Genomic DNA, 13,873 nt, shown 5'->3' with positions numbered 1-13,873 from the left:
TTTTATCCACTACTGTTGTTAGAGAGAAAACCAATTTAAATTGTACTCGCTTGGCATCAGTGTATTTTAAGAGACAATATCATAAACCTGCCTACCTTCACAGATGCTGTATCTCCAGGCTTTTAGGGCAAATCTGGAAAATGTCACACTAATGTTTAAGCTTTTCCCACTCTGTTTCCTTTTTCTTATACTTCGCTTGGCGCCTCTTCACCTCTTGTGAATGAAGGCCAACTTCACTGCCTGCAGCCAGCCAGTCTCTGCAACATGTGCCCAGCTGCACTGGACATCTCATTTCTCAGTCTTTGCACTCTGGCTTTTTCTTTGCCACACACACTTAAAAAGACAGCTGCTATCTGGCTGGGTTTGGTGCTCTTAACATCTGTGAAGGTACAAGCTAAATTCCCCATCTCTTCACTCACAAACTGTCCCTGACTGCAGTCTTAAAAAATGAACAAACCAATGAACAAGCAATCTCACGTGTTTCTTAGGCATTTTTAATCACCTCAGCAAATTTTTTCCTTAACCAAAACACAGCATATATAAGCTTGAAGAGCAATTTTGCTCTTCTCCATTTCATTACTGGAAAGCTATGCCACTACAGTTGTCCTTTGCCACTACAGTTGTAAAGGACAGCAGGAAGTAAGCCAGCAGCCAACTATCACAGAAGAACCAAAAGGATTTTTCTTTTCAGTTTTGATTCGTGTCTGCACAAGTTTCATTAGCTCAGATTGTATAGGGTACGGCTGTTAATCCAAAAGAAATAGCTCTCTGTTCAACCCATTCTCATAGCTTAGGACTTTGAAGGAAGTCTGTTTGGATAGGAACCTATTCTGCTGCCATTTAATAACACTGATTAATGTCTATCAAGAAAAAAAAATGTATTCTCCTCACTGACAGAAACCAAGAAAAACTGAGACAAGGAAGGATAGTTGTCAGACTTTGTCTTGTTTGCCAAAGCAAGGGCCCTTCCTTGTCTGATTTCTGCGTAGCCTAGTTGCACAAAATACCATCCTCTCTGATGCTCGTCATCTAGTCAAGAGGCAGGAGTGTCACCATCTTGCAACCTGACTATTATAATCTTCAGTAACAGCAACTTGTGCTGCCTCTGCCTCTTCCTTTGGCCACTGGTGAGCTCTCTGCTCCCGCAGCAGCCTCCGCTCCTCTCGCCTTTTTAGCCGATTCTTCTGATGCTCCTCTTGCTTGGAGTACTGGAAGCGCTGCAAGAAGAGGTCCTTTGCGTATTCATAGAGCTGCATGTCCAAGAAATTCAGCTCCTCTATCCGTTGCCGCACACCCTCATCTATGTCCACATTGGAGGCCCGTGTAACATTGAACTGGGTGAATGGCGAAATGAATTTCAGGTTGAATGTCCTCTCAAAGAGATACTGCGTTTTCCTCTGAAATTCTGTGAGTCCAAAGAAGGCCATATTTTTCAGATTGTTCTTGGCGCTTTGGAGAAGGATCATATTTCTTTCGCTCTCATTCATAAAAGTCAAGTTGTAACATCCCACCAGGCTGAGGTCTGCCAGCATGCGCACCTGGCGGTTGTTGGCTAAGTTGTAGCTACAATCCATGAATTCCTGCAAACTGACTCCAGACCAGTCTTCTCCCTTGTAACAGGTAGGAAGCTCGTCGGGCGTTGGACTTCTTCCATCGCACATATGAAGGGAAGTTTTCCATGTCGCACCTCTCTGGACATGTTTCCACTCGCTCAAGTACCGTGACACCGGATCCCTCAGCATTGTAATGTAATAGAAGTTCCTGAAACACATCATTAAACACAGTTTGCAGATTTAGTGGATTTCACTTTATTATTCTCCAATAAAATGATTACCAGCCACCGCCACCACCCTCCTTCACTTATCCCAGTGGAAAGCAGGCAGTTAAAGTGCCTACTTGTCAAACAGTAAAAACCTTAAAGCTTGATAAGTACTGTGAATAAAATACCAGGTAGATTGGGACAAAGAGAGAGAAATGAAAGCTAATAAGCAGCTAACAGAAAAAGGAATTGCTTTGACCTCTCAACTGCTCAGTGGTAGTTACTTCGTGTAGAAGCTAATTAATTGAACTGTACTCCCCTCTACTTTGAAAATGCTAACGCGCAGTAATATCAGAAAACGTGAGGAAAAATTGACTACAGCTGAAGGACAACATGGAGAACTGATACAACATGTCCTATCTCCCATTGGCACTGAGAAGCTCAGCAGACCCTGGAAGGACTGTACTGAGTCACCATTTTTGCCCGTTCCCTGGCAAGATAGATCTTGCCATTTCTCTTTGAGATATGCAAATGCAAAATGATAATCCATATAGTATTTGGTCAGACCATATGAGAAGGAATAATACCATGGAGATGCTGCAAGCACTAAAAATAATGACTTGTGGAAGACTGGCATGAGCGATGTACTTAAGAAGAACCCTATCATTAAATGGGCTGGAATGAAGATAATGAGTGGATGAAAATCCATTTATATGATTTAATTTTAGGCAAGTGATTGTTAAATTTAGTTATAATCATATAGTATAAAAGCATTTGTTTATATAAAGGTTATCGTTACACAACCTCACCTGTTAGGAATACAAAAGAAACACCAAGAATTATTGATTTGAAATAGAAAAAATAGCTGCAGAAATCACACTGTCAATTTGTCTTTAAGTTGCTGAATTGAACATTTGTACATATATGCATGGCAATCTGGATATGCTTAAAGCAGGCTTTCACAATTGCACTCAATAGTTTTTTATTGAAAAATGTTTTATTCAATAACAACTAACCTAAATTAGAGGGTGATCTCATAAGGATAAAACAAAATCAAAATACTTATGATTTCTGTCAGCTAGAATAACCAGCAGAAGATTCATGACTAAAATTAACAGACAATATGATACAAAAATAGGTTCATGAGTTTGTATGACTCATCTGACTGCAGACAATGCATTAATAAATCATGAGTCCTAAGATTTCTTCAGAAAGCACAGATCTCAATATTCTTTCTTGAATCTACACGAGGATGAAAAAAATAAGCAGTGATAGAGACAAGCTACCCTGTAAACAAGCCAGCACTTGTGAGGGCCATCTGACACAAGAGCTCACTTTAGTTGAACGAAAAAACTAGAAACTTTTAAAAATACATACATCTTTTTTTTCAGATATCATTCATTTTCTATCACTGAAGACTCCCTACAGCTTCTCCAGAAACTTCAGCTTTACTTTGTCATAAAAATAGTCATGTCGCTTAGTGTTCCTTAAAATGCAGACGTACGCCCCAGCTCGTAGGAATCAAAAGGAAACAGGGCTGAACATTTTGTCTCTATTCATTCTGAGTTCTTCATCTGTAATATATTTTCCAGAATAAGGTCACAGGGTCAAACTATTGACTCTGTACTGTTGCAGGCTCATTTCTTGAACTACTATTGACTGGAAAGAGCTGTTTCAAAAATTATTTCACAGCAGAAGAGTAACAAGTGGAAGGATGTGAATTGGGGAACACCAAGATATTTTCATTATAACTCTCATTACAAGTCATGTGATTTGTGCTAATGACAATACTTCAAAATAATCTGAGGTCTAGGTTTTCTGGCTGCCACTCACACATGATCAAACTGCACTTGAACTATTTTGATCTACCTCAGCAACTTACACAGCGCGCATCAACAGAAAAACAGACCCACAATGGTATATGAACAGATATTCTAAAATCTGTTTTTACTATTCCTGCAGACTAGGAAGTATCAGAAATCTTCTCACGTGCTCTGCAGCAGAATGGATCCACTGTGAAAAGCCCTGTCTTCAAGCATCCCATGTACAGCTTTCCTGTCTCAAATCCAATGTTCTTCTCACCTTGTATCTATGAGAACACATTCAGAACTGCGTTCTAACGAGCAGAACAAAAAGCGGACATTTCACCAGTGCTGTGAAAAGCAGACAAAAAAATGTATCTCCCACTCAAATGCCATAACCTCTCAACCTAAGACACTGTTATTGCAACATCCAAAAGGCACTAACAGAACAGTTACAGAAAAAGACTGAGACTCCAGGCAGCAGAAATGAAAATATGGACAAAGATTCAGAGACAGTTGCCAGCAAACACAACAACAAAGATGTAGTGTTGTTTTAGTCCTTGTATTGCTACCTCTCCCATCTTGGGATAATTTTAGATGCTGACATGTGATAACAGATGGGTTTAAAAGTTGCTCTTGGCAATTATTTATACCACTAATAATAGCTTGGTCTTCACCCACTCCTAGCATTCCCATTCTGGCATGACTCAGGGCAGCAACAATTAACAAAAGTACCTCCTTTGCATCAATCATTTCCATTTCATTGCCGGATATGTAAATGCACTTAATGTGCAATGAACTAGCATATGAAGCAAATGCAGGGAAATGAGAAAAGTGTGTCTCTGTATAACTTATGCAGATTTCCTTTTGCGGGCTGGGTAAGAAACTTCGTCCAATCTGCTACTGTTCCTCCTTATGAGTAGCCAGCTTCTATATCGTTTTTTGTTGTCCTGATTGATTTTCTTGTGATCGGTCTGGGCATCTTTCTGGGTGTTACCTCTTTGTGATAAAGGCTGAATGGCTTTTTCACATGGAAGCAGCCTGATATCCGCTTTAGTCTGTGAGGCACTGATAAGTAAGAGTCCTGTCCATGCTCTCCACATTCACACTTCTGTTAAACAGTCTCCTGTTTAACCTTCTCTGCATGACTTTCCATTACCCCTAACCAACCTCAAGTTGGACATCTAAGCTTCTTCCACCCCACCCTGGACACTATCCAGATGACACTACAGCAAAGCTGCTGAGAGGAATGGGGGATGCAGTGCAGCAGTCAAGGCACTGCTGACACAGATTTTTCCTTCAGGGGAAAGGATATCATGTCTCTAGAATAAAGATATAAATAAAAATACACAGGTTATGCACATTTGCTTCGGTTCGAAAATTATGAAAATTATCTCAGGAAATTGTTTTCAAATGTTGACAGTTACAGATTAAATATAGCAGCAATTCAGAGCTCTCAGTTCTCAACACAGTTTTCAGCCCCACTTGGGACAGCTGATGAGTCAGTTCCTAGGAAAGGCAAGAGGTAGTTCATAAGAAGTGAAGCCAAGGAAGGCTTTCAGTTTCCTCTTTCTTCACTGTTTGGTAAAAAAAGCGGCAAGTCTGCCAGCTACCGAACGTGCGCCAACGTGAGCCAATCTCTTGTCCTCACTTGTCCTCATTTGTGTATATGACCATCCTACCTCAAGCACGTTCATGTTTATATGGCTATGTTAAACTCTGCAGTTGCCCACTGTGAAAAATACAAGACAACTAACTCACCCCAGACTTCTTGGTTTCATTACAAAGGACTAGGACCATTGCTTACTCAAGGTATCAAGCTAACCAAGCAGAGATGCTGGTATGTCAGTGAGATGTTTTAAACCAAATCTTTCAAATGAATTAGAAAACAGAAGATGACATATGTGTGTGTCTGTGTGTGTCCCTTCATTTACATGGGAAGCTGGCAGTTGTCAGTGAAAGAAAAATCATAGTGCATAGTTTTGCCAGTGCATGTCGTGACTGTCTGCACAGGTTTATACCTGTAGATATATATGAAAAAATTAGATTACATTTCAAACAATGTCTATAGCAGCACCAATCCACTAGTCATTACTGGTATTAGGTATTTAGATATTAGATAGTCTGAAGGAAAAAACAAACAAACAAACAAAAGATAAGAAAAAAGAAAAAGAAAACTTCATACAATTTTCCTAGAGTAATCAATCTCTTTTTGAGAATAATGCACTGAAGTCAGTGGGTTACTGAAGTTGTTACTTTGGTATGGTTTATTTTTGGCCAGGAGATAAGCATGGTGATGGTCAAATCATCCATGCAAATGCCCAAATAAGCACCAGCAGGAGACCACCAAGCAGCCCACACAAGGAGCTATGCTAGCACACAAAATCCCTGGGATATTAGCACTGCTTAGCTCCCGGTGTATCCCTGTCCTGCTCTCAGTAGTTTGAGAAGCTTTGTATTTGAAATACTACCATTTATACTAGAATTGAAAAGCAACTGGAAATGCAAAAGGCTCTAGTCCCAGTGGCATGAAATCCAGTCTCTTCATTAGCATTAGGCAAAGAAAACCTTTAATTAATAGAACAGTTAAAATGAGTTTCTAGTTATAACCTAGGAACATGTATTTCTTTCACGTTGTAAGGTATTTCAATATAAATACTCTAATCTTATGTTAATCCTTCCATAGCATTGCTCTGATTTAGAAATTCATTTCAGAGGAGCCAACTGATATTAGTGGAGGTGATCCCAAAGCCGCCTCTATCACCATGGAACAGACATCTCAGCAGAGACAGATTTACTGAAGATGTGAAGAATCACCGCAAAAGGAGAACAAAAACATCCTGCAGGGTCTCTTGGGAAAAAAGGATGAATGACATCTTCGCTGTCCCTACTCCTCTTGTGTGGAGCAGCTGGCACACAGGAGAGCTCAGAGCAGGGAAAATGCCAGCTACCCCTTCTTCGTTCAAGAGTTAGTCAGGACCTTCTGCACTAAGAGCGATGAGCTTCATAAAGGGAGAACAGCACACTCACAGCAGAACATGCAGGGATGGAAGAATATCTGAGGTGTAGGAAAAAAAAAAGAGAACAGAGTCACAGGAGAATATTTTGAAGGACACTAACAGCCAGAAGAAAGAAGAACACACATGACTGAAAATCCCAAATGCATCATAAGAGCATCGAGGTTCTGGTTCTCCCTGGGAGCAAGCAAAATAAAAAGACCTGATGCAGTTTATGACCAAGGTTGTGACAAGAAATTTCCAGCTTTAATTCTGGAAGAGAGTCTTCTCCCATGGAAAGTTCTAAGAGACCCTGCAAAAGCCTGGCTGGTGACATGTTTCTGCTGATGACAGGGGCAGTGGCTAGGAAGACCCGTCGTTGTTTGAGAACAAAGCCTTTTACGCTGCCCAGTATTATCCAGAAGTCCTTTTTCTCTGAAGCAATAACATAACCTTTGAGCAGCAAACACTTGTTCAAGCAAAGTACAGTCAGCATCAGCCACGGTGAATAGAGGAGGATGAACAGATGAAACAAAAATGAAGATAAGCAATACACGAATAATTGGGGAATACAGGCATAGAATGAGGATGCTAGGGGAGGTAGAAAGCTAAGTGAGGTTGCTGGGATAGTGCTGATCAGAAGTGGTGAAGTCATCCTAGCATAATGCAGAGGTACCAGTCCCTGCCCGCCGGCATTCCTGCGCTGCGTGTCCCTGCATCTGTGCTGTGCTTAATTTACAGATAAGCTGCCCAGCATCACAAGAGCTGACTGCATACTCCTTATTCCTAGCAAAAGTAACACAAAAAAGGCTATCAAACAGGACACAAAAAATATCCATGTCCATACGGCTGCAGGAAGCTTATCCACCAAGCCAGATATACACAGGATAGCCCACAAACCTTTGTGAAGATGATATGCCACACACGTTTCTTAAGCATAGCATCTGTCACCGAATGATAGAGGTCTGTGACAGGAATATTCTTCTAAGACCTACTTTACAGAAGTGTGTGCCCTTAATATCATGAGCTGTTCTATCAGATTGGCATGGGTTTATTTATGCAAACTTTACTAAAGCAGTGACCTTAAGGCAGCAGTCACCATGAAGAAGTCAGCATTTATCCATTCTTACCACATACGTCGCACATTTGGCATGCAGGAAAAAAAAACTCAGTTGGCTAATTTTTCAGAGCTTCTGAGCACTCATTCCTTCTACTGGCTTTAACTGGGATGGTTGAACACTTTGCTTGCCTAAAACAATGGCTGTCACATCCCATAATCAGTGAGGTGCTCCACATTAAAGGAGAATTTGCTGTTGACTTCAGCAGAGTAAATCAGAGAATTAAACTTGTCATTCTGAGGTAAAACAATGATTACATTTTTGTTAAGCCTCATTATTCCTCTGGCCATCTTTTCTTGAAGCCACAGGCTTCTGCTGTTAAATAACCACTTTTCAGTCACAAAGAGGGTCAAACTGTGCAATTGGGTGTGCAGGGCATGTCTTGCTCAGAGGTGAATGGACCAGACAGTGCTCCTAAGGTACATCTAAATGTAGGCATCTGCATATAAGGTACATGTCTAAGTGCCCTCTAAAGCCAAAAGGAGCTACCCAATAACCCTGACCAAAGGTAGGTGCCAACTCCAGCATGGGCTGTATCACCGAGCTCATTCTACTGCACGCAGTGACCACAGCGCAGGCTTCAATACCAGCTAACTTGAAGACATCTGCATCGGATACCTCTACATATAGAGGTATCAACTGCACAGTGAATCCCATGTGAGGAGTCAAAGAGCTTGCCTGCACAGAGCTGTTTGCAGAGTGCAATCTGTGTATTCAGGCAACTTCAAAAGTCAATCAACGACATAATATTTTGAAATGAATGAGAAGTAACTCTGAAGGTACCTACAACTCCTTTTGGTCATGCTAGGATTTCTAAGTATGTTTTTAGAGTTGGAACATGGCCAAGATAAAAAAAAAAAAAAAAAGATGTTAAGTATTATTTCATACAAATCTCCAAAACCGGCAGTTATAAAGGTATTCTGCTGCAATTCTGCTTGTCCCTGCTGCATAAGATTCATACAATGGGGGATGGACAATCTGGACAATCTGGACTATATTTCTAGCTCTAGAAAGCAAAGAGTGGTTGCTCAAGAAGTTACTTGTGATGACACAGAGTCTGTTAGTCAACAGAAATACGGTGTTTGCACACCAGGAAGCTCTGAAATGTCAAACCTTAGATTTTGCTGCATGTTAGGAGGAATATTCCCTGTCACCATTTCCTGTTTCTTTTAAATAAATTTGTAACTGTAGAACTTATTATAAAAATATTCATTTTATTGTTTAAAAATTACAAACATTGTCCTTTTTTTTTTTTTTCCAAAATAGTTTCTGAACTACCCAAAGTCCTTTATCTCCACTATTAGAAAAACCTCAGGAAAACTTTACAGCACTGAAAGGCTGTTTCTCAGATCAGTGTTCCACAACTGACTACAGAACGCCAGATGAAAAAGAAAATCTTCACAGATCACTCACTTTCTGACATCAAACAACATAAAAGGATGTGGATTTATGCTGGAACATAGAAGAAAGACAGCGAACCTGTGGTAAGGGAAATGCTGCATGTGTATCTTAAAGAATTTCTTGCACTTAAAGGCTCTAATTTACCTTGAAGTGAAGCTAGAGCAAAATCAGTAGCAGTATAAAGTTACACTAGTATATGAGAAGAATAAGACGCTAGACAAGTTACTGAACCACTGTTTTAGTCTTGTATTGTATAGAGAAGATACGACTTCAAAAATCCTGTGTACCACCTACCTCTGTACCACAACCAACTATAGCCAACAGGTTTGTGAAGACTTTAGGATCTTTTCTTTCTCCTTAAATATTAAATACTTTAGGAATGAATAAAACGGTCTGGGACCATTAAAATTGGTGATCTTCCTTTCAAAGACTGTAAGTTTTTAGAGTTAGGGCCTGTGATTTTCTACCTCCATCTTTTATGTGCAGCACATTTTGCAACTAAGTAATAAAGAATCATTAAAGTAAGAAACAAGTTTTCTGCATATTAAGTTGGCATAGCCTCTTCAAAATCTTTAGTGATAATGACACTTAGGATCCACTGCTGCAAAAAGGAAATTATGGGAGTGCAGAGCCTTATTTTCTTGACGTAGTAGGTTATATTTGTGAGAATGCAGATCTTACTGCAGTATTTCAAAGACATATCTAAGATATTAGTGAGGGAACCAAACAGTGACTTCCAATATCTAAGAGGAGGTTACCGAGATGATAGAGCCAGGCTCCTCGGTAAAGTGCCTGGTGAGAAAAGCAGAGACAGCAGTCATAAATTGATAAAAGAGAGGTTCAAACTGGACAAAAATCTTCTCACTGTGAGGATAATTAAGCAAGGCAACAGGTTGCCCAGAGTGGCTTTGGCCTCTCCATTCTTGGAGGCAGATTCAACTGGGCAGAGCTTGAGCAAGGGGTTGGACTAGGGACCTCCCAAGACCCCCTCCTACCTGAGTGATTCTGCAGGGTAGCATATAGCCATTCTGTCACCAAATGTACAAGTCTAGCAGAAAAAGCACAAAAAAATAGAACCAAGCTGCTATCCAGATAATACCTGTCCTCCCTTGTACTCTACTGACTACCGAAGACAGAGTATAGGGGATGTGCTTTGCCTTTTATATGAGATTTTTTTTGGTTATTGGGTTTTCAATCTGTCTATAGCACTCTGAATCACTATGTTCTGAATTAATGAGCAACTTCATGAATATTTATTTCAGTGACACTTTGTTCAATATAGAAACTCTAGAAATTGGAGAGGACAGTGCAACAACCACATGTCCCTGTAGAAATTAATTCCATTCACAGGTATCAAATCTGGGCCCTGAACAATGTCTAGGCTAATGAAATGATCCAGCTACCCATGGCTTTAGAAAAAGCAAACAACAAAAAGCAAACAACATATGAATATGTGTGAGCAGATCTAATCTATGATATTATATATATGTCTATATTATATACATATGACCTTCCTGTGTACTGCTATTGGGATTTAAACAATTATCAAGCACAGTGCATAAACGTAGGCATCTATCTCTACATTAAAACACGTGGATAAACAGCCTCATCGCCAGGAAAAGAAAAACCACAGTAGTTCATAAGAACTAAAGATGCTAAAGCACCCAGAAAGTATGGTGTGCTGATTTATTTAGGAAAAGGAGGCTCCCAGGGCCATTAGAGTTCCCTTCCCTGGGAGCACAGATAACAGTATTCTATCATCCCCTTCATAAGACAACCTACCCACTTTTGAAATATTCTTTTTACTTCACTGCTGCTATTGGAAGAGCTTCCAAAGGAGGTTTCTCATGTTTAGGGACATATTTCTAATTCCCAGTCTAAACCTGTTCCTGGCCTAATTGCATCCAGTCGTTCTTCAGTTAACACTGCAAATACATCAAAGGGATTTATAAATATAACATCAGAGGAGGAGAAAAGGCATTTAAGTTGGAGAACAGAGAGCAATCACACCTCTCAGCATTCAATTCACTAAGCTGAACTAGTTCTTATAGCCTTTTCTGATAAGAGAAGCCAGGAATGACTGTGCTGCAATCCTCTAACACCCTTTGGTCATGCTTAGACCTTGGGAAACTCAAGTGCAGTTTTCTTCCCCAGGACTGCCTCGCTTAGCTGGCAAGGACATGCTGCCGAAGGCTGGAGCATAGCCTAAACTCCTGGTTTGGGAGATGGGGATCTGGCTGGGAAGCACCAGCCATGTTGACCCCACAGAGTGGCACTGGCACCACTCAGCATCCCTCCCATGTCATGTACCCCCAAGGGTACGAGATGCTGGATGCCCCTGCAGTCAGTTGCTTCCTGGTCATTCCAAACAGCCTCGCTCTGCATCTGTCCTTTCAGGACTTGATGTATCACAGTGCCTGACTACAATGGGGCATATTTCACATAAGGCCTCACAGGTGCCTTGTGTGATGCTTCCCTGTCTTCACTGGCAATGTACTGTCTGATACAGAATCACACAGAATCATAGAATGGTTGAAGTTGGAAGGGATCTCTAGAGATCATCCAGCAGGGACACCTAGAGCATGTGGCACAGAGTGGCATCCAGGCAGGTTTGGAAGATCTCCAGAGAAGGAGACTCCACAGCCTGGGCAGCCTGTTCCAGTGCTCTGCCACCCTCACAGGAAAGAAGTTCTTCTTCATATGGAGATGGAACTTCTTGTGTTTCAATTTGTACCCATTACCCCTTGTCCTGTCACTGGCCATCACTGAGAAGAGTTTGGCCCCATCCTGTTTACATCCTCCCCTCAGATATTTGTACATGTTGATAAGACCTCTTAGTCTTCTCTTCTCCAGGCTAAACAGGCCCAGCTCGCTTAGTCTTTCCTCATACAGTAGATGCTCCTGTCCCTTCATCATCTTCGTGGCTCTCTAGAAGCTCCACGTCCCTCTTGTACTGGGGAGCCCAGAACTGGACCCAACACTCCAGGTGCGGCCTCACCAGAGCTGAGGAGAGGGGCAGGATCCCCTCCCTGATGGGGGTGATGACACTCTTTAAGGGGTCTTTATTTTTTACAGGGCCTTGTAACTCTGGAAATATTTTCTCACTTTGTTATTATCTTTCTGCTCTAGTGTCTAGTCTTTCTGCTTCTCCTTTTTTATCTGATAAGCATTCAGTTGATGGCAGAAACTTTTATCACCAGGCTTCAAGTGCATCTTGCACTTTGCACTACCAAACTCCATCCTGTTTCTTTTACTGAAATCCTCAAGGTCATCTACCAGATTCCATTAACATACTGCAGCTTTTTGTGCCAACATCATTAATGAAAACATGAAATAGGATCAGAGCTAAGACCAGCCCTGAGGAAATTCATTAATAACTTTCCTTTAGTCAGAAAGTTCCTATTTCAACTCGTCTTGTTTTGTTACCTTGCATCCACCAGTTCTTATCCACCTGAAATTTCTTATATTCAGCCTTGCCTTGTCTGCCTTGTATAATAATTTCACAGATGTTAACCTATCAAATACTTTGCTGAAAATAAATGTCCATTGATTGGCATAGTTATCCTGTCAGAGACAGATGCTGAGTGTTTGCATGTCTCAAGCCAAAGGCTGAGAAGTGTGGCCTCTGTTTTGCTGCGAGGGAGCAGAGAAGAAGGTTAAACAGGGAAATGATATCTTACTTGAGAGTGAAGAGGACTGGAATAGAAATGTATAAATCAGGCAATTTGATGGAAAAACAAATATGCCACTTTCCATCAAACAACTTTGATATAAATTGCTGTAAATCATTTATGGATGAGACAGAAATATAACAAACTTCCCTCTATAGATTTTTGTTCCTTGTCTAAATTATACAGGGCTCAATTGTTTAAGTGTTCCTTAAATTGCTAAAGCAGTAATGTTGCGAGAGCTTTGTTGAAATAAATATAAGTATAAAATGCAATAATGAAATGGAATAATAAAAAAGTGGTTATTCTATTGAGGACATGCATATTAAAAACCCTGCATCTTGTAAAACTGTGTGAGCACACATGGGAGGAAATACATCCAAAAGCAATAAATTCATGTAGTGCCCATAAAAGCTTTAAAAAACATTAAAAGCAAGGCCATGCAGGCCTTTCTGCCAGAGAGATTAATAAATCCACCTTGGACAGGAATGAAGAAGAAGGAATCCATCCCTCACATCGCCCTCATTATATCTCACTCCTGTCATGCACTGCAGGGGTCTCACAAGGACCGTAGGAATCTGGGGCACATGTGGCACCTTCACTCAAGCATGTCACGTCTCTTCTCTGTCCTTTTGCTAACGCCACTGCACAGAAGGTAAAAAGAAACGAGGGTGCATTTGCACTACAGTCCTCCATTCCTCCTCCTCGAGAAGCCTCAGCATGGGGAGGAAGCACCAACCTTGCCTTGATCCAGGGAGATGTTAGGAGTAGCGGGAGGAGTCAAACTGAGGGGACAACCCGCAGTGTCGAGCGGCAGCAAAGGAGCCCTGACCACGGAAAGACAGTGACAGGCTCAGGGCAGGAGAAACGCAAACCTGGGGACCGTCCCGCAAGAGGCACCCACAGTTTGGCCAGCTGCACATCCAACAGGGTTGGAAAACAACCTTCTCAAACATCGTCTCACGTTTGTAGTCACAGGCAACACTTCTACCACAACATCTCCTTTTATCCTCTTTCTCCTTCTCATAGGAGCTGTTACCATCCCATTTTACTTTCTTTCTAGGTATAATGAGTAGCACAAATATCCCGTCTTGCTTGTAAGTGGCCAGCATCCAGTCTCTCTCCTTAA

At 41.1% G+C, this 13,873-nt stretch overlaps 1 protein-coding gene across 1 annotated transcript in view; it reads right to left on the bottom strand.

Moving 5' to 3' along the window:
- Window positions 1-750: 750 nt before the first annotated feature.
- The window catches only part of HS6ST3 (heparan sulfate 6-O-sulfotransferase 3), a 288,534-nt gene continuing 275,411 nt past the window's right edge, over window positions 751-13,873 (bottom strand). The window contains exon 2 of the mRNA XM_088523309.1: window positions 751-1,761. Coding sequence (XP_088379435.1) covers window positions 1,050-1,761 — 712 coding nt within the window. The 3' untranslated portion in view covers window positions 751-1,049. The remainder of the gene's footprint in view (window positions 1,762-13,873) is intronic.

The sequence above is a fragment of the Tinamus guttatus genome, unplaced genomic scaffold (genome assembly GCF_059628265.1).
Source record: "Tinamus guttatus ecotype Peru unplaced genomic scaffold, ASM5962826v1 Tinamus_guttatus_pri_ptg000180l, whole genome shotgun sequence".
NCBI lineage: Eukaryota > Metazoa > Chordata > Aves > Tinamiformes > Tinamidae > Tinamus > Tinamus guttatus.
Note: the sequence above shows the minus strand (reverse complement) of the source record. Positions and strands in the feature narration are given on the sequence as shown.